Source organism: Epinephelus moara, chromosome 2, assembly GCF_006386435.1.
Source record: "Epinephelus moara isolate mb chromosome 2, YSFRI_EMoa_1.0, whole genome shotgun sequence".
NCBI classification, from domain to species: domain Eukaryota; kingdom Metazoa; phylum Chordata; class Actinopteri; order Perciformes; family Serranidae; genus Epinephelus; species Epinephelus moara.
This window is the reverse complement of record NC_065507.1, coordinates 15,093,986-15,113,256: the sequence shown is the minus strand read 5'-3', so window position 1 is coordinate 15,113,256 and position 19,271 is coordinate 15,093,986. Positions and strand designations below refer to the sequence as shown.

Sequence of the window (19,271 nt, the reverse complement as noted above, 5' to 3'; positions counted from 1 at the left end):
TTGCCCATTCCATCTGATCAAATGCACTATGTTCTTACACTGTCTTACTGTCTTCCCCTCTATTTTAATGTATTTGTATGATGTTTTGTATGCTGTGTTTCTTGTTTGATGTATGCTTTTTTTTATCTTTGCTGTAAGGCGACCTTGAGTGGCATGAAAGGCGCCCTAACAAATAAAATAAAATACGAACTAGGGACAGTTTTATTAATGGTAAAAAGTTCCGCACAGCTGCTTTAAAACAGAATTGCTTTAGTCCACTTTGATAAAAAGTAAAAGGTCAGAGAGAGACACTGTTGAAGTCAAGGCCACCTAAACTGAGACCAAGACATGACAAAAACCGTAGTGTATTAAGGACGAAGACAAAACCAAGACTTTAAGGGGCTGAGACTGAGTAAAGACCAAAAAGAAACCAGTGCAAACCATGGACACCATGAGAAGTGCACCATGAGAAATGTCTTGGTAAGCTAAGCAAAAGGCATTGCAAAAGTGAATTGTCCTTTGTTTTCTATGAGCATACAAATACAAACACTAAGGAGATTAAATCAACCTTACCATCAGTGTGTTTAACACTGATTTTTGCACAGGGAATTTAGTAATGTCCCCACATCTGTGGTCTTGACCGGTCTTAACCTCTTGCGATCCACCCCCATTTTATAGCGAAAACACCTATGACTGTAGCGTCTGAACCGCTCTGACTACATGCATGCATGAGGTCTTGCCAGAAAGAAAACTTCCCGAAGTTTCTTGTGAAAGAAACACTCTAGGAGATTGAAGATTTTGCCTAAAATAAAATAAAAAATGTTTTTCAGGATGAATAACTGTCTGTGGCGGTCACTCCGCTTCAAAACAGTACTATCAGTGATCAAACAACACTCAGCCAGCTTCAAACATTGTACCTTATTGAAATCAGGTGTGGTTATGATAGCTGATGTTGTTTATGACACAGAAACACCATAAAATATCACCAAATAAAGCCATATGAAACGTGAAAGTTATGATCCCACTTTCTGGGCAGTATATCTCAGCCAAAAATAGTGGTATGAGTGAGACTCTTACCTTCTATAAAAGATCTAAGTCTCCACTAGCGGCTCCGCATAAGATCGCGAGTAATCCCTTAACTTTTCCCGTCGAAAAACGGCATGACATGACTTGTCACCACTCATCACGATTTTGGACTTTGCTGCTCTGATGTGAAATCCATAAGTAATAAAAGAAAAACGATGTTATTTTTGAAAAGTCGAGAGCTTCCTGAATCCAGCAATACCAAACATCACATGGTTTTAGTTTTAAACTAAAATCCAAGGTTCAAGTTCAAGTGCGTTCAAGTCTAAGACAAGGACCTTCAAAAACTGGTCTTAAAACTAGTCTCAAGACCAATCTCATGTACCACAACACTGGAGAGAGATGCCAGAATGTCTTTTATTTTATATATTTGGTAGAAGGGTTGGAAGAGTGGAGGGGCTGACCTGGAGCCATTGGTGATGAGGATGCTTTCCCTGATAGTTAATGTGCAATAGTAAAACACCAGCAGGAAATTAAGGATCGCATCAAGGAATCTAAAATCAGAGACATAAGACAAATTCTGGATTAAGAAATACAGTACATGCAGGGTTCATGTAATAAACTCATGGTAACTGGCAAGGAAGGAGCAGCTGGGATGTGTGATATGCTGATGCTCACCTGTAGCTCACAAAGAAATAGCACATGAAGGAGAACAGCAGCAGGAGGACTGTGAGGCAAAGCTTGAACGTCTCGTAATCGTCTTTGTAGGCAAATCTGACAAGGATGTGATAAATTCAGGAATCAATATACAGTACAGGCTTTTCTAACTAATTAAATTAGACATGGAAATATTTGATTAAGGAAAATAAGGAATATTTTAAGACTGCATTGGCTTTCATGGTCATTGCTTACTTTGACTGTTTGCTGAAAAGAGTGACATTCACATTTCCAAGAACCAGACTGAGGTACAACCTGCAATATCAAACAATCATATTACTTTTCGTGTTTAACTTCACACAAGGTAACATCTGTTGTTATGTATTTCAATCAAAGCAATGATGTCAACTTGTATGTTTAAGTAGAAGTCGTCACCCATTTTTTTTGGGAAGGAAAGCTTCCATTTCAGAGAAAGCATTCACTCGAGTTTTCATCTTCTCATTTATTCCATCCAAGGTCTTGGCATCTTCTTCTGATAGTCCTTTGCTGCACCTGATGAATGATATACGTGCATAAGATATGTCTATACCGTTGACACAACATAGCATGTATGTGTGTGGTGTTGCTGAAGTGAGTGGTCCACTTTGTCCATATCAGTAAGCCTTTCCTTGACCCTGTGGATCTGTGTGCACAGTGCCGGACCTAGAAGATCCAGTGACCTAAGGCAAGCCCCGCTGGGCAGCTGCCTATGTCACCAATGGGAAGATTTGCCACTGTATGTACACATCAGTGAGTGGATAAAAAGATGAACAACACATCTCCTCTTTGTCCCACTGTACAAAAAAATAAATATCCCAGATGCGAATATGCAAATCCTTGGACGGCAAAGGAATGGCCCACCTTACTCTGTCTGACTCTGCCTCTGATTGGCTGATCCTGACATTCTTACATTAACCCTAACCAATCCCACCCTCTTGCCTAAACCGAACCAATTCGACCAACAAAGGCAATGAGTACTAGCCAGTCATAGGAAGAGTAGGGCGGGTCATTCCATCGCTATCCTTAGATTTGCAAATTTGCATCCTAGATGCAGCCGCTGCCACCTTGCGCTGGTGGAGCATGGTCTCACTCGGAAGTTGTCGAAATCCGGCTTGGGCAGTGACTTGCAGCATCGGAAACCAACGAAAAAGGTGTCCTTTAATGTCAGCATGATACACAGCCGGTTGCTGTAATAGTTTAACAGCGCCAGGCGGTGTCAGTGGGAAATGCGGCGGGACAAGGATGAAAGTTAATGTGGCGAAAGTCAGAGTGGGGCTGCGGGATGGGTGGTGGATGGGTCCAACAAACACCGACTTTCACCCAAGAGAGTGGTGTTTATGTCCTGTAAGATTCTAAAGCTGAACCCTGTTCTTTTTTCCTGAACCCAACCACTTCATTTTGTTGCCTAAACCTAGCCACGTGTTTGTTGTTGAAGGAAAAAGAAAACGCCAATTAAACCGCCTGTGAAATGGGAAGTGTATCTTGAAAGAAGAGAACTTGACACAGTGTCCCAGAACGTCAACAACCAACACACCCAGGTTACCTTGCATGTCGTATGTGGGCATGGAAAGTCCATGACCAAAACGCCAATATGCAACAAGGTCAGAGTGAGAATTTTGGCTGGTGATGTCATTTGAGGCCAGAGACAGTAGCGATCCTGCCCAAACAGCTGTCCAACCAATCGTGAGCAACGCCATTGATCATGAGCCCAGCGATTGGCTCATATAGCTGTCAATCATAATGTCCCACCCCCTTTATTACATCTAATTAAACAATTAATTAAAATCAAACATCAGGAAAATGAACACATGAACATACATTAGCGTGATAAAAACTACCTCAAATGACAGAAACCATCTTTTTAAAAAAAATGATATTTACGTGTGTGCCTTGATCTTTAATTTTGACCCATGTCCGATCTGCTAACATAAAGGGGGCGGGGTTTATGACCTATACTGTAGCCAGCCACCAGGGGGCGATTGAGATGTTTCAGCTTCACTTTTGGGGAGCTGTCATGTCGTCCATCTTTAAAATACAGTCATTGGTGCATTAACTATGAAATATGTGTGTGTGTGACCAGATGTATTGTATCTGTCTGAATATGTTACTGTAAGTCTGTCCATGCAAATTTGTGTGTAAACTAACTTTTTCATTAGGTGGGACATGTCCTTCAGTCTTCTGCGCTGCTTAGAGATGGAGGAATTGCAGTTGTTCTGAAGTTTGTAAACTTCATCCATTTTCTGTGAATACATTCTGTGTGTCTCCTGGACGAGAGGAACATGGGGTTATATCAATAACCAAAGACAAATTGCAAGAAACATTAAAAAAAAGAAGTAGTTTTTTGGAATACAGTAGATTACTAAATAAATACAAGATATTTGACATGAAACCAAGCACGACTAACAGATGTCAGGTTTACAGGATGGATTTTAAAAGCATTCATGGTTTGAGTAAACAGTATGATAATAAGGCTTATACAACTGCTCTAGGTAAATCATCTAATACTGATGTTTCTTACCTGAAGATGTTGGTACTCTTCTTCCAGACATTTCCACTCCTCCAGAACCACTCTTATTCCTTGAGACATTTTGGCAACACTTAATCTTTTACAGACCACTGACAGCAAATCCAGACCCACTGAAAATAAAACTTAGTAAAGCTTTTTAATTGATTAACAACTAAGAAATCACTTGCACATAATGCCGTGTTGAAGTCCTTTTATTCAGGGTGTGTACCACATCTCTATGGATGGTTTATTGCATAAAGTGAACTTTGACTGGTGTAAATGCGCAACTTGGACATTGTTCTAAGGTAATTATCTGGTTATTATATTGTTCATTTATCACTCACAGAGTTAAAGGTGATAGGTTATTGTTGACTATGTTATATACAAACAATGCAAAGAATAGAGGTCTCTATTTTTACCATTGTGTGATTCACACAGCTCCCTGTTAGCTAGACTGTGCTCTTGTGTATATTTAATTGTTCAGCATATTTTGTTCACCACTTACACAGCTGCACATTAGCAACATCTGGTGGATGAAAGGACCGGGTCAGGGTACCCTGACCGGACTAACACAGCAATAAACTTACTTTGCCATAGAGACTGGTGTTGAAGGGGGAATATTTTGGTTGTTGACACATTGGCAGAAACATATATACATATTTAAATTGGTACATTAAAACGGTTTGATATGAAAATTCTATGTTCTCTTCTTAACAGCGTTCAGTCAAGGTACTGTGTTGACACTGTACAATTCCACTTAAATTAAAACTGTAAACCTAAAACAACAACAACAACAACAACAACAAAAGGAACTCTACATTCCACACACAGTATATGTAATGACACATTGTCCTCTGTTAGTAAAGCAAGGAGGTTTATTTGAGTTGTAGCCTATAAAATGGGTATTTCATAAGTAAAAGGCAGGCTCATATGCTGTAAGTGGATATGTGTAATAAGCTGTTAAGTAGCATGTGAGCCATTTGATCTTGAAGAAGCTATGTAATTTCCACTCTATATTTGTTTTTATGTCAGTCCAACTATTGAAAATAAAGTGTCATCTGTACAATGCATCTTTGAATTTTAATGTCAAAATACCAAAGGTGGGACCAAGCCATTGTTTTGCAAGTCACAAGGAATTCTCAAATCCTTTGCACTCAAATCCCAAGTCAAGTTCCAGGTCTTAAACTTTGAGTTTCGAGTCCTAATCAAGTCATAATCTGCTCTTCACCAAATATGATACCATTTTAATGACAGAATAATAGCAAATTAAATTTACAAAAATCACAAATGCTTTTAAAATTTTGTACATATTTCTAAAACCAAGTATGTTGGAAGTTATTGTGTCTCCATCTGTAATTTTCAACCTGCACGTTTTGCACACCAGTATTATTTTGCCTCACTTTGGTAACATTTTTTTCAGTTGGTGCTCAGTAGCATAATATTCTCAATGGTTGTCTCCTGCAACTAAACTGGATGCTGTTGGACTGGTTCAAACAAAGTAGATCTGGGGGATTAAGCGTTGACTTGCTGAATAACATAGCCTACTTTTTAAAGGTGAAATGTATAGGATTTAGGGTCATCTACTGGCAAAAATATACAATTCTAATTAAATTATACTATAATATATTTATACAATACTATTTATATTTATTATATTATATATAATATAATATGTATTTCTTGACTTGAAAACATAAATTCATGCTGTTCACCCAGATGGACATGTAAAAAAAAATCTTGAAAAATGCACGATTTAAAAATGAGCTTCAAAAAACTGTTTTCATGCCTAACGAGGAATAAAAAAGAAAGAGAAAAACACTTGACTGGGGTAGTATTACTTAACTGATAATAACTAATAATAATTAAGCAAAGTGAATAAAGAGGAATAAATAACACACTGGGAAAAACAAAGTTTAATCTCGCTCTTAAAGAAAATTAGAGAGAAACACAGCATTGAATGTTTATGATTTTGTCAAAATTCCGCTTTTATTCTGAAATATCAGGGCGGAAGTGCCTTTGTTGTTGCCTTTGGCACTCTGGCACGAGCCCTCTAAGCAAATATGCGTTTGAGGGTAGGAGGGGATTGCGCATGCGCATAGCAGACAGTGACCGGTGAATTGTCATAGACAGCTGTGAGCTGAGTGGAGCAGAAGAGGAGACAACAGTTCATCAGGTTATCTTCATTCAAAGAGGCTGACTGTACAGATACTTGGACACTAACTGACTCATACCACACTTACACACACAGTTTGATGAAAAAGGTAAGATTTTATTTTGTAAATTCGACCCCAGCTCAGCTAACGATAGCCTCGTGAAGCTAGTACGCTATCGTCAGTAAGATGGTTACCGTTATTGTCATGTTGACAGTTGTTGAAACTGTGTATTGTCAGGGAGACATAGGTCCTTATTGTTGTCTAGTCAACATGTCATATGAATTAAACCATGTCTCTAACGCTGAGTGAGCTCAAACAGTCACACTGGCAATAAATGAGAGTAAACAGTGACAATACAATACATTTAAAATAGCAGCTGATATGTGCTGTCTGTGGCTATCTGTCCCCTTTGATGGCAGGATCATTTGCTCTGTAGGACCAGCCTTTTTCTGATGGAGTATGTAACTGTATATACGCTAATTTATTAATGACTGTTGGTGGGGAAATGTCAGCATGAACACCACAGCCTCACTTTGTGCTTGGCATCTACTATAGAGGCACAACTAGTCTCGTATCTCACACAGATCTGATGTGGTTAGTTGACACAAATACTTGACTGCAAGACTTTATTATCTCCATTTATATTAATTTAAATGTAATGCTTTGGGGGTTTAGCTGTTGGTCAGGCTAAGTAAACACCTTTATTTTCTTTTTGTAAATAAAGGGGAAAATAGTTATCAGTGGAAGCTCTACTCCTGCTGAGCCTGAAAAATTTTTTTAGACTCTGCTCGATATTTGTTTGTTGAAATCCTGCCTCCCTGGAGATATTGACTTTGAGTGTTTGTGTTGTTTTCCAGCAGACTGATAGGAGATGTGTGCTGCTGTGTACGTCCTGTCAACGGTAACGGGCTACGTGCTCACCTCTGCCCTGCTGCTGAAATGCCCAAATCTTTTATACCGTAGAAAGCGAGAGGCTTTCCTCAGCAGGCACATTTCTCATCGAGGTGGTGAGTCTGTGGCACAAATACTGATTACAGCATCTATAATCTTCGATTTTATTTCCTGTCAAATCCCCATGAAGTTAAAGGGTGTGTGACAATTTATCCCCAGTTCGTTGAAGAATAAGCAACTTATTTTTCAATAGTTGGCATACCTGTTAGTCAGGTAGTTATTTTGCATGTGAAGATGACGAGCGTTATTTACATTTTGAGCCTCGTGTTCATTTCTTGGCCCTTTCAACTGTCAGTGACTACAGTTTTCTCAGTCTCTTGTCTGAATACAGTAGCATCATCATCATATTTGGATAGTTGTGACATAGTTGTGATTATAAGACCTTTGACAGCTTTGGGTGCCTTGCTGACAACAAACAGTACAGCACAGACCTACTGAGTTTGGTAGATCAGTCTCTGTTAGAGTGACAAACTATTTGAACTTATTACCAAGTGAGACAAGACAGTGCAACAGGTTTCTTGGTTTTAAATTTAAGATGAAATCATGGCTAAAATCAACCCAGTCATGCACCCATTACACATGAACTCACACGCTTGATCTAACATTATGAAATCTTGCTACATCTTAGTATTGTAGTTAAGATAAGATAAGATAGGATACACCTTTATTGATCCCACAATTGAGAAATTCCAGTGTTACAGCAGTCAAGGAGAAAGAGTCAGATTAAGAATTTAAAAAATTAAAAAATTAAAAACTAGGCATGCAAAAAAAACAAAAAAAACCGAAAATACAAGAAACGGCAATAAAATAACAATAGTTGTTGCTGTTGTTATTGTTGCAATGATTTGATGTTGTGTTGTCTTGCTATTGTTATTGCTGAAGCCATTGTGTCATGAAAATGACTATTGATGACTATTTTTAATTGTGTTTCTGATATAATAGTGTGTTTAAGCAGAGGAATTTTCTCTGTTTCCTGCCCAGGGACTACAGATGAAAATTAGCTTATAGCTAACTCTGGTGCAGCCAAGTAGCTGTGCACTGTCCCTGTTAGATAAATAAAATTCTAAAAAAAAAAATAGACCTATTGTTCATACTTTGGCGTCTTTATCCACCTCTGGTTGGGCTGTTACAATATTGTTTTGCATGGTTTTGGTTTTACAGTGTATTTATTGCTGTGCTTCCAATAAACAGGGTTACTTTTATGTTTCAGGAGCAGGTGAAAACCTGGAAAACACCATGGCAGCTTTCAAGCAGTAAGTAGAAACCTTAGTCACAATGATGAAGCTCTTTGACCTTTGCGTGTACGTGTGAAACATAACTGGTGCTTGTACTTGTGATTGTGGGCAGTTTGAGTCATCTAAGCTTTGTTTGTGATCACTGTCAGTTTTGTGCGTCCGTCTTTGCCTGGTTATCCACACCCCAGCACACAGGCAGTGATGCCTTAGATTCATGTCAGAGCGTCAGATGATAAACTGCTGGGGTTGTTTCTGACTGATTTATCAATGTATTTGATGTATTTGATTTGAACTGCTTTATGATTTCATTAAATTGAATTTATTGTGAAGTAAACAGAATCTTCCAGGTATAGTGATAAATATAGTATGTGTATTGTTTGTTTGTTTACACAGTGCTGTGGATCTTGGCACAGACATGCTGGAGTTGGACTGCCAGCTGACAAAAGACGAACAGGTAGTTGTGTCACATGACTCGTGTTTGCAGAGGGCCTCAGGCATCAACGCCCGCATCTCTGACATGTGCTACGCTGTGAGTTACTGCTCTGCTATGTCATCCTGTTTCTATACATGATGTAGAAATAACTACCTTTTTAGTAATTTATCATTATTAACATTTAACACTTAATGTGAACACAACCTTTGTTTGTTTAGAAGAAAACCCCCTTTTAACATGTTAAAGGTAACAGAGGCCAAGAGGTCAACATAATAGTGCCTCATAGTGATTCTGAACTTTCATTAAAATGATCTATTGATGAAGCTGCATCTTGTGTTTCCACATAGACTTCTCTAAATGAGGTAACAGCATTGATGGATCATGTGTTTTGGTCAGGTGAAGTCCACACCAAGTCATCTGACATGTCACATGATCAACCATTGCCTGATTAAAACAGATCCTGAAATTTTTAGTTAACGGATTAGTTGTTGCTCACTCAGGATTTCTGCTCCGTTCTGTTCTAAACATCTTCAATGGCTCACACTTGTTATGTAAAATGGAACCAAGATCTTTGTTTTTCTGAGAAACCTTAAATAATTTTACACCGATGTGAAATTTGTGTAACTTTAGACTAGATTCACAGAGAGGAGAGAAGCAGTTCCTTAGATTACTCGTGCTTTGATGTGTCCTTGCCTTTCTGTTTCTTTTATATTAACTGTCATCATAGCCACAGTTGGTTTTCATATTGGCTGAAACTGCCACCACATCCTCACAGAAGTACATGAGACAGATAAGGTGCTTGTCATTACGCTAACTAACCTTCCTTGTGTCCTCTCCTCCCGTGACCTGAAAATTGGTACCCCTCTGCCATTATGGAGGATCTTACAATCCCTTAAATGCACCTCAAGGAGACAAGAAATATAAAAGCCGTACCTCCACATGTGGCACAGCAACTGACATCACTTAAGGCTGATGCTATGGAAACAAGGATTTCCCCTTTGGCAGCTTTGGCTCCTCCTTCCTCGCGTCTCTTCTTCGCATCTCTCACCTAACATCCGTACTTGGTGAAGTGAAGACAAGAGAAAGAGACATGAGTGAGAAAAGCGAGAAGACAAGTTAGCGTAATGAATGCATGTAATGAAAAGCACCCACAGTCTGCGAAAGGAAGGAAAACAACCAATCAGAGCAATATCATATCAGTCACTTCTTGTGAACTAAGGTCAACCTGTCAAACGAGGCAGTGCTAATCAAATATGAATCAAGATTATGTTACTACATTGCCTATTTCTCGCCTAAAATGTTTTTAGAAACATATTTTAGTGTACTGTTTAGCTGTAAAGTAAAAGTTTGTACCAGCTGGTGGGCGGTATTTTGTTTCAGCTCGACTGTTTCTAACATGGTGGCCAGGTCACAAACTTTCTCATTTTACAGCCAAACAGTACATGACAGTATCTTGATTTATATTTGACCACTGCTGCCTAGTTTGACATTTTGACTGCAACTCACGAGCAGCGATTGACAGCTGCATTAAAAGACTCCTCTGCTCTGATTGGATGTTTTCGTTCAAGTGCAGTAAGGCTATTAAAAGCACTGCGAGGCAAAAGAGCAGGCAGAGGAATATGATGCAGTGACAGTTTTAGCATATATGACAAAAAGTTATTTTTCAGTTAAGTCACTAACTACAGATACCCCTTAGTCACACTCATGACACCTCTGGACCCAACCTGACCTCACAGACTCTGTCTAAAGACTGTATTTCTTGTCTGCTCACCACTGACTGCTGTGTGCTCTTTGCAGGAGCTCCCTCCGTACCTCTGCAAGCTGGGTGTAACTTTTCAGAGGGGTGAGCATCACATATCCATGACTGGTGTAATAACTACAAAGCTAACACCACCCACATACAGATGCATATCAGCAACTTCAGTAATCTGTGCTCCTCAGTTTTCAGTGATGTGTGTTTGAGTATGGGAACCAATACACAATTATTGTGCCTATTTCAATTTTTCAGTTAATCTGAACAATGGATCAATTAATTTGGCAACATGAATGAATGTATTCGTTGACCTTTGACAGATGACATATTTTTATTTCACAAGCTGTTGGCCACAGTTGAAATGTTGAATACACTAGGGCCAGTGTGCCCCCGTCAGCCCTGCTGAGTATAATCTGAAGCCGTCTGTGTTTCTGACTTGTCCTTGTCTGTGCAGAGTGTTTCTGTGAGGGAGGAGAGGACAAACGCATCCCTCTCCTCAGGGACGTTTTTGAAGCATTTCCCAATACCCCTGTCAACATTGACATCAAGGTCAACAACGACACACTCATCAAAAAGGTGTGTGTGTGTGTGTGTGTGTGTGTGTGTGTGTGTGTGTGTGTGTGTCCTATTTTTTTCTTTTGGTACTTTAACCTTCACTCTCTCTTTCTTTGTGTTTGCAAATTTCCCATGCCGTGTTTATTTAACAGCAGTGCTAGTCACAGATTTTAAGCTGCAGTTTTTGTCCTTAAAGGAAGACTTTATACCCAAACTGATAATGTATGAAGCAATGTCAGAAAAACAGAACATTTCTAATGAATTGCAGGTTCACTATTTGTGCATGTGTGAGACAGAAGTGTTATATATGGTAATGTTTTTGCAAAAATGCATGTGTTTGGCAAGTACAGAGCATACGACTGATGTGAGTAAATGAGACTTGGATTATACTGCGTGAAGTATTCCTTTAAAGAAGAGGCATTAGTGGTTGTCTCATGGTTTATCAAAAGGTGTACATGAATGGGTTGTCACTGAAACTAACTCTAAGGACTCTGTGCTTCATCCCAGTGTCAGAGTAATGAGTTTGTTTTATCTCCACAGGTCTCTGAGCTGGTCGTTGAGTACGACAGAGAGCACCTGACGGTCTGGGGCAACGCCAGCAACCAGATTGTAAAGAAGTGTTACAAAGAGGTACATTTATTATTCAGTTTACCTTCAGCACAATCAATCCAGGAACTCTCCCTCAATAAAAGCACTTGCTACCAGCAATAGTATTGTTTTCATCTAGCAGGCCTTCTATTGAAATGAATAAGGCACTGCTGAAAGCAGGATGTGTGTACTTTATAATACAAGTACTAAATCTGTCATATAAAGTAGGTCTTTCCACTGCTGAGTACATTTCAGGCATCACTTATCACCATTAGCGACTGAATTGAAGGAAATTGACCATAAATCCTGGTTGTGTATTTGTTTCTTTGCAGAACCCTCGTATCCCAGTGTTGTTCAGCCTTCCCAGAGTATTGCAGTTATTAGGCCTCTTCTACACAGGCCTTCTGCCGTTTGTTCCCCTCAAAGAGCAGTTTCTGGAGATCCCTATGCCCTCCATTATCACCAAGTAGGTACACATACATACATCAGCCCTTTTCACGCTGCATGTAGCCCCAGGCTGAGTGAGCTGGAGTTAAGAAAGCTTACACACTGGCACAATCCTGGTACATTCCAAAGTGGGATAACACCGATTTTAGCCTAGGGCTTGCTGGTCGTGCTGCAGAGTAGGGTTGGCCTCTAGTTTGATGGGTTATCCCCTGAAAACTGACTGAACACGAGGTTAAAAGTTTTGGGTGAGCTAATGGAATTTGCATCAAATTCTTGTTGTTTAATCACACATCTTCGTCACGTCATGGTAACCACTACTAACTGAAACCAGAGGTACCTAACAAACTAGCTGTCTTCCACATACAATATCATTGGAACAGATGTACTTAAAGTTAAAACATTAGAGGCCTTCTTTCCAGTCTTTCCTTTCTCAGGGCCGCTCTCACATAAAGCCCTGCTAATAGTGACAATTTAATGCTGCCACTTGCTGGTAAAGAGTAGCCACGCCTCATCCTAAACATTAGTCACATGTTCCAACAGGCATTTAACCCGGGGCTAGTAAAAATGCAGTGTGAATCGTGCAGCCCTGGGCTTTACTTAACCCTGTGTGTGAAAAGGGGCCAAGATAATGCAGTGTGAAAAGCCCCATACACATACAAATAGGATCAAATGAGAGATGCATTGGAAAATACAGTTTCCAGGACATGTATGGTCAGTGTCGGCAGCATGCATCAACCTCAAGTGCTGTGAGCAGCTGGTTTCAGACATGAAAAAACTTAACACTGACACTGTCACAACTCAGTAGTTTAAAATCATATCTAAAAATGTTAAATTGACATTGGCAACACTTTTTAGCTTCTACTCAGTAATTATCTGGAGAAAAATGTTTTCTTAATGCATCAGTTTAACTCCCATTTATAGTTAAAATTCAGATGGTTACACCGTCTTCTTCAGAGTGACCAATTTGTGGAAGTGAGTTCATTGTGGACCAGCTCTTTTACAAAAATTTTAGGATGTGGTCTATTTACTGGGAAATGTCCTGACCTCTCAGTCACATCTTGTGGCCTTCATCAGCAGATAGACACATCGTCACATCAAACATCAGGGAAAACCTTGAGCAGAGCTCGGGGTTACCACATGACCTTGAGGTTTCATACTTAATTAACTGTCTGAGGCAACACTCTGTGCTGATGAAGGCCACAAGATGTGACTGAAAGGTCAGGACATTTGTGTGGAAGTTTAGAGTTCATGAGTTCATAACTTTGGTTTGATTTAATCTTCAAACCAAAGTTTGAATTTAGGTTTTTAATTACTGCAGCAAAGAGGTAACCTGACTTCCTTGGCTCAGGTGTACCCACTACACTTTGTTCATTCTTCGCAGTGCGTCCTTTCTGTCTCTGTTATCTGGGCCACAGTCCTGTTTGAAAGATGATCTCACTTACTAATAAGGTCATTAAAAAAAGCATTCACACCCTAAGAGAGTGTAAGTTAGTGGATCATAAGGATCAAGGTCATAGAGCAGATTATACGTGGCAGACATTCGTGAAGGATCAAGTGATTTCCTTTACTGCACTCCTGTTGAGGCCGCTACAGTATTTATGTTGCACTGTATACTAATTCCCCCTCAAACACACTTCCAGCTGTTGTGGGCAGTATTTGATGAGAGTAAACTTAGCTTTACGTGATCATTTTGCACCTCTAATAACTTGTAATGCAAAAGTGGAGGAGCGATGATTGTTTAACACAATTTTCTGCCCCCTATCACATTTGAGAACACTTTTTTTGTCAAGTCTGTGGCAACTACGTCAGTTTGATGCAACTTTTCTGACTTTTTTTTTCTACTTTTTGTGTGATTTTACAGACTACAGGATCCCAACAGATTAACCAGGAGTCAGCGAATCATGACCTGGCTAGCAGACACGTAAGTCACTAACTTGTCTAAATATCTGAGATCTCTCTGTCCTTTTTATTTTAAGTTCAGAGGAGCTCCATCTGTGGGTGTCAGTTTAAGTCTGTACAACTGTATGTGCTTTTTTAATGTTTATGTTTTGGGTTGTGACTGCTTTTATGTATTTCTTTATTTGTGTTTTTGAGAATTGCTGATGCTTTGTTAAACGGGGACACTGCAAAGAATTCTGATGCCTTATTACCATATAATACACACATACAGTGTGACCATGATTAATGCAAAACTTTTTACAACTGTGCAACTATACTCCTCTCTAGCTTCGCTGTACTTGCAGTTTCTCCCCTGCAGATGAGTCTTTTTCTCTCTCTTGCAGTTTGCTGATGAGGAAAGCTCTGTTTGAGCATCTAACTGCCAGGGGAATACAGGTAACGCTGCTGTTATGTAGCCTCTATAGTAGTCTTCACAAAAGAGAAAAAACCTCTACATTTAGTTAAAGGTGTACTCTGCAAGATTGTCTGTTACTGCTTGTAAACACACTCGCCGGCAAAAGTGAAAGTTAAAACTAACCCCATATTCACTCTCGTTTGGTGTTTTGCCTTGCTATACTTTTGTTTATTGGCACTGTGTGTCTTGGATGCTTGCTGCTTACAGTCTGGCACCTGCTTGCTACCTTTTTTATAAAGCCCTGACGTCACCTTAGCGCTGTAAAGGTACACGCCAAGAAGATAGAAGACAGGCAGAGGGCAGAGTCTGTGCAGAAAAATACACAGCGGCAGACTTGTAGTGGGTCCTAAGTGATGATTGAGAGGGATTACTTCTGTTTGACCTGATACATTGCTTTTTGGGAAAATCCTGCACAGCATGTCTTTAACAAGCAAAGAGAGAACACATCTTTTAATCTTAAAAAGCCAGGCTATTCAACTATTTGGCATCAAATCTTTTGATATGAAATATGCCAGTGATTGATTAAGACCTTTTGCGTTTTTTAAAGTTGGTGTGTTTGCAGCCTGTTCTCGCAGAGTCTGTTTTATTGTTAGTAGCCTGGCAGTCTCTTCAGGTGCTGCTTAACACGATATTCACAATTATTTTAATGATGGAAATTCACCACAGTCAACTTATTGTGAGTGTTTTATATTGAGATCAGCAATAAAATTGTGATTCGTCCCATCCCCTGTGGCCACTTCCCGTCAAAATCAATTTATCACAGCATTTCTTCACTTTAACTCTTAATATAACCTGAGAGCTCAGATAAAGTTTTTGTTCACAACAGTGTTGACATGTGCATAGTTAAAAAAAATATCTACATATACAGTGCTATTAGACTGCTTTACTTTTTACAGTTTTTTCAATACTACTTTCAATATTAGAAATACCTCTGATACTGTCAAAAATGCAGGATCAGTTATCTCCGAGTACCCAAATCGAAGTGCTGATCTGATACTACACAATTTAATAATAAACTAAAGTAGTCTCACACCTGGATAAAACAGGTTTTCCCATGAATAAATTCTTTGTCACTGTTGTGCTGTTCAGCCACTGACAACTATTGTTTCAGAGAGACGGAGAGGAATTAATCTCCAGTAAATAGTGAAGCATGAGCCGTTAGCAAAATGTCAGCAAGTTGTTAATTTCTTTGGAATTTGTTCATGTTTTACAAAGAGTTTAACTTGAGCCATGTCATACAACATGATAGTAATCAAGTCACATCCATACAGGGTTAATAGCAGGGCTGTAAATATAGACAGTGCTCGTGGGGGGCAAAGGGTGCCATTTGCTTTAGGCTATATGCCATTAAAAATGAAAACACATCTCCATCATGACTGTCTTTTGTTTTCTTTTTTGGCAAAACAGTCAGTAGTAATCTATAACAAAATCATGTGCTTGTTCAAGATGTTATGATGCAGTGGCTAGTTTAGGTGCAAAATCTGTCAAGACTGACGCAGGTCCAGTCCAGCGAACAGTCATGACTTTAGTAGTAAGAAAGGACAAGAAATACATAAACAGGAGGAAAAAGTAGCAAAGCTCCCTAAATTAGATTTTTAGGCTTTTTTTTTTTATGAACAGTTGCCCGTGGTATGAGAGGGTGATAAGCAAGTTCAGGTTTTGGAATCGGTATTGGGAAGGAAGAAATGGTATCAGAGCATCTCTAGTAACTTCCCCTGTATTGTCTTTACTTCTAAAAATGACTGAAAAACTTTCCATGCTACAAAATGAGCCTGTGTGCATTCTGAGAGCTGCTTGTTGAGCCATGTTGTTTTGTGTTGTAGTGTTAGTTAAGAGATGTTACTGGGAAATGTCCATCATTCATACTCCTTCCAAAATAGGCTTGAGTGGCCACTAACTTTGCTGTCAGAGCACACAAGCATTCCTTCCCCCTGTGTGACTCCCTCGGCTGTTTGATGTGTGTGTTTTTAACCAAGTCCTGTGTCTGCATCTGGTTTCAGGTGTACATTTGGGTGCTGAATGACGAGGAGGACTTTCAGAGGGCGTTTGACTTGGGCGCAACGGGAGTTATGACAGATTTTCCCACCAGGCTTAAAGACTTCATGGACAGGAATGGCATTTCTAAGCCCCGGTGACCTGCCAAAATCTACCTCACCCCCCTGCCACGCACCACCAGTGATTATCCTTCAACCTGACTGACCTGCCAAACCAGTCTCCCCCTCAAGTGCACCCACTTTTACTGCATGCATTCCAGCAGGGCTCCTCTATACAGCAATCAGCTGTTGTACTGGTAAACAAACCTGTGTATTTTCAATCATGTAAAATACTTTTAAAGGACACACACTGCATCTGCCATCATCCCCTCTGAAGTTATGTTCTCTGTAGGTTTTTTGTTCCCTCACTAGATACCTTCCTATCAGTATCAAACAGCTATTTAAAACCACAAAACCTTTTTAATATGTCTATAACGTGGGACAAAACCGTTATTGAAATATAGTATTTGCAAGTCTTACAGCTTTGAATTTCAAAATTAACAGCTTTTGACTTGAAAATGTTTTTTTTAAGTTTTACAGATGCAAAGACATTCAGGCTTTTTTAACGCCATCAAGTAATAAGACTTTGCAGTATTACTGTGTTCAAGTACTGCACGAGCAGATGCAGTTTGATGTTACTTCACCAGCAACTTTACAGTGTTTGGATGTCTGATTTTGTTTTCCTTTTTACAAGCTGACTGTCACTTAGCACACGCAATAACACACCGATCTTAGCAGTTGTGAGATTGCCACATGCAGTCAGACATTTGCTACTTGTCGCAAATAGCGTCGTCAAGTTTCACATGAGCAGTGTGAGCACTGAGGCTGGTCGTACCACTGCTGAGTACTAACATTTCAAAGGCACATTCAGTTGTGGACGGCTCTGTAAAAAACCCCCACTGTTTTTAATGTTGCGTAGCTGTGCTTTATGATCATATGTAGTTGCTCTGTCTTTACATTTTCCTCTGAATCAAATGAAATGCCTGAGGCTGACTGAGTTTGTCCATTAATGAATCTGAGACAGAAATTTTGCACAAAGAGAAACCTCATCTTTGTTTAAGTGATGAATCGTACCTTTTTCACCTGTTAATATAATCGTGAACATTTTTTAACGTATGGGCTTTAAAGTGTATTGGACATACAGTGTAAGCGCCGGTACGTGTTGATTTATTGCTTGATTGCAGTCACTTGAAATGTATTAAAGATGGCAGCACTTTAGCAGTTCGTCTCTGTGGGTGTCACAGTTTAAAAGTGTGAGGATCATCGTGATTATCATACCACTGACATACTCTAATCCAAACGTGTGACCATACAGTGAGGGTCAGTACTGAATGTAGTTATGGTCGAATGTACTGTACGTTGTTTGATATTTTACAGTAAAAACAGTATTGCTGTTTTATTTTCTTTACTTTGTTGTTGAGTGTTTTGTATTAGTGCGTCACTGAATGGTTTTCATGAGTGTAATCTGACTGATATTTTGTTTTGAGAACACCTGTATATCCAAAGTCATTCATTATTACAAATCTTACATCAATGACTCTATTTTGATTTTATTACCTGTGCTGTATTGAGTGTACATTTGTTTTGCATGCCTAAATGAATATTTGTTAAGTGTTTGATTATATTGTGACTGACAGAACCAGCGTGTGGGACCTGGCTGCTGTTTGAAATGTCTTATCCCACGTGGAGTATGCCATCTGTTTTGATTTGAAATTATTAATAGAAGTACATTTTTATCAACATCAATAAACTCAAGAAATATTGTAATACAAGCAGTGTGTATTTACAGTATAATGATAGCTTTATAACGTTTTTTTTTTACCACTTTGGACAACAAATATATGTTAATTTATATGAATAAATATCTGGTAACCACCTGCAGACTGGCAGGAGGTGGCGCTGTAAACTGCAGGGATTTAACAACTTTTCCCAGTGGCGGAAAAGTTAATCATGCTGAGCATGTTGGGTTACATAAAAATCATCCGTGCAAACATTTTTCTCTACTCACAGTTTTACAATAACCAGTAAGGGCTTTCTACTCTTCACCTGCTTGATTTTCATTCATAAAACTACACTCTCATGGCCAGTGGTGTAAGTTCATGGAGAATACAGTAAAAATATGATTCCTGTGAGATGATTGGTCACTTGTTTCTGTCCTTGACCAATAAGCACAGTGTTGCTATGCCTTATCAGTTCGCTGATTGGCTGATACAGCTGTCAATCATTCATCAAGTCAACGGCTAGTGCGACTTCCGCTAAAGATCATTAACTCGGTCGTCAAGATAGTTCCCGTCTTCGTGTAACGTAGTTTTTTTATTATTAAATTACCAACTAAGTAAATTGAAGAAGTGTCTCAATCGCTGTTTGTATTTATATATTAAAAAACGGTGTAAAGATGGTAAGTAACCGTAAGAAATGGAAGGTTTTCCTTGAAGGCGGAAGAGTTGTTTTAGTAAGTATCTTTGATATCTGACTAATGTGTTACAACTTGTAAAAAACGTGTTTCTCAAAAGTAAACACGGCTCTACCGATTAAAAGTGTCCTTATGTAATAAGACAACACAATG

At 39.2% G+C, this 19,271-nt stretch overlaps 2 protein-coding genes across 3 annotated transcripts in view; one reads left to right on the top strand and one right to left on the bottom strand.

The window, feature by feature from the left end:
- LOC126399604 (ion channel TACAN-like) overlaps positions 1-4,402 on the bottom strand; it is a 9,702-nt gene extending 5,300 nt beyond the window's left edge. Inside the window, exons 1-6 of the mRNA XM_050059699.1 lie at positions 4,217-4,402; positions 3,844-3,962; positions 2,095-2,211; positions 1,915-1,974; positions 1,681-1,776; positions 1,467-1,556 (exon numbers count right to left, since the gene is read on the bottom strand). Coding sequence (XP_049915656.1) covers positions 1,467-1,556; positions 1,681-1,776; positions 1,915-1,974; positions 2,095-2,211; positions 3,844-3,962; positions 4,217-4,285 — 551 coding nt within the window. The 5' untranslated portion in view covers positions 4,286-4,402. The remainder of the gene's footprint in view (positions 1-1,466; positions 1,557-1,680; positions 1,777-1,914; positions 1,975-2,094; positions 2,212-3,843; positions 3,963-4,216) is intronic.
- A 1,908-nt stretch (positions 4,403-6,310) lies between these two features.
- gdpd1 (glycerophosphodiester phosphodiesterase domain containing 1) lies at positions 6,311-18,239 on the top strand. 2 transcript variants are annotated; one of them, XM_050071907.1, is made up of 11 exons: positions 6,311-6,465; positions 7,218-7,364; positions 8,519-8,561; positions 8,937-9,072; positions 10,774-10,819; positions 11,184-11,305; positions 11,825-11,914; positions 12,205-12,338; positions 14,181-14,240; positions 14,602-14,653; positions 16,673-18,239. In XM_050071907.1, the coding sequence occupies exons 2-11, from the start codon at positions 7,229-7,231 to the stop codon at positions 16,805-16,807; spliced, it is 954 nt and encodes a 317-aa protein (XP_049927864.1). In that variant the 5' UTR covers positions 6,311-6,465; positions 7,218-7,228; the 3' UTR covers positions 16,808-18,239. The 2 variants fall into 2 exon arrangements, with proteins under 2 accessions (XP_049927864.1, XP_049927854.1); XM_050071897.1 differs by having other exon boundaries at positions 7,215-7,364.
- The last annotated feature ends 1,032 nt before the right edge of the window (positions 18,240-19,271 follow it).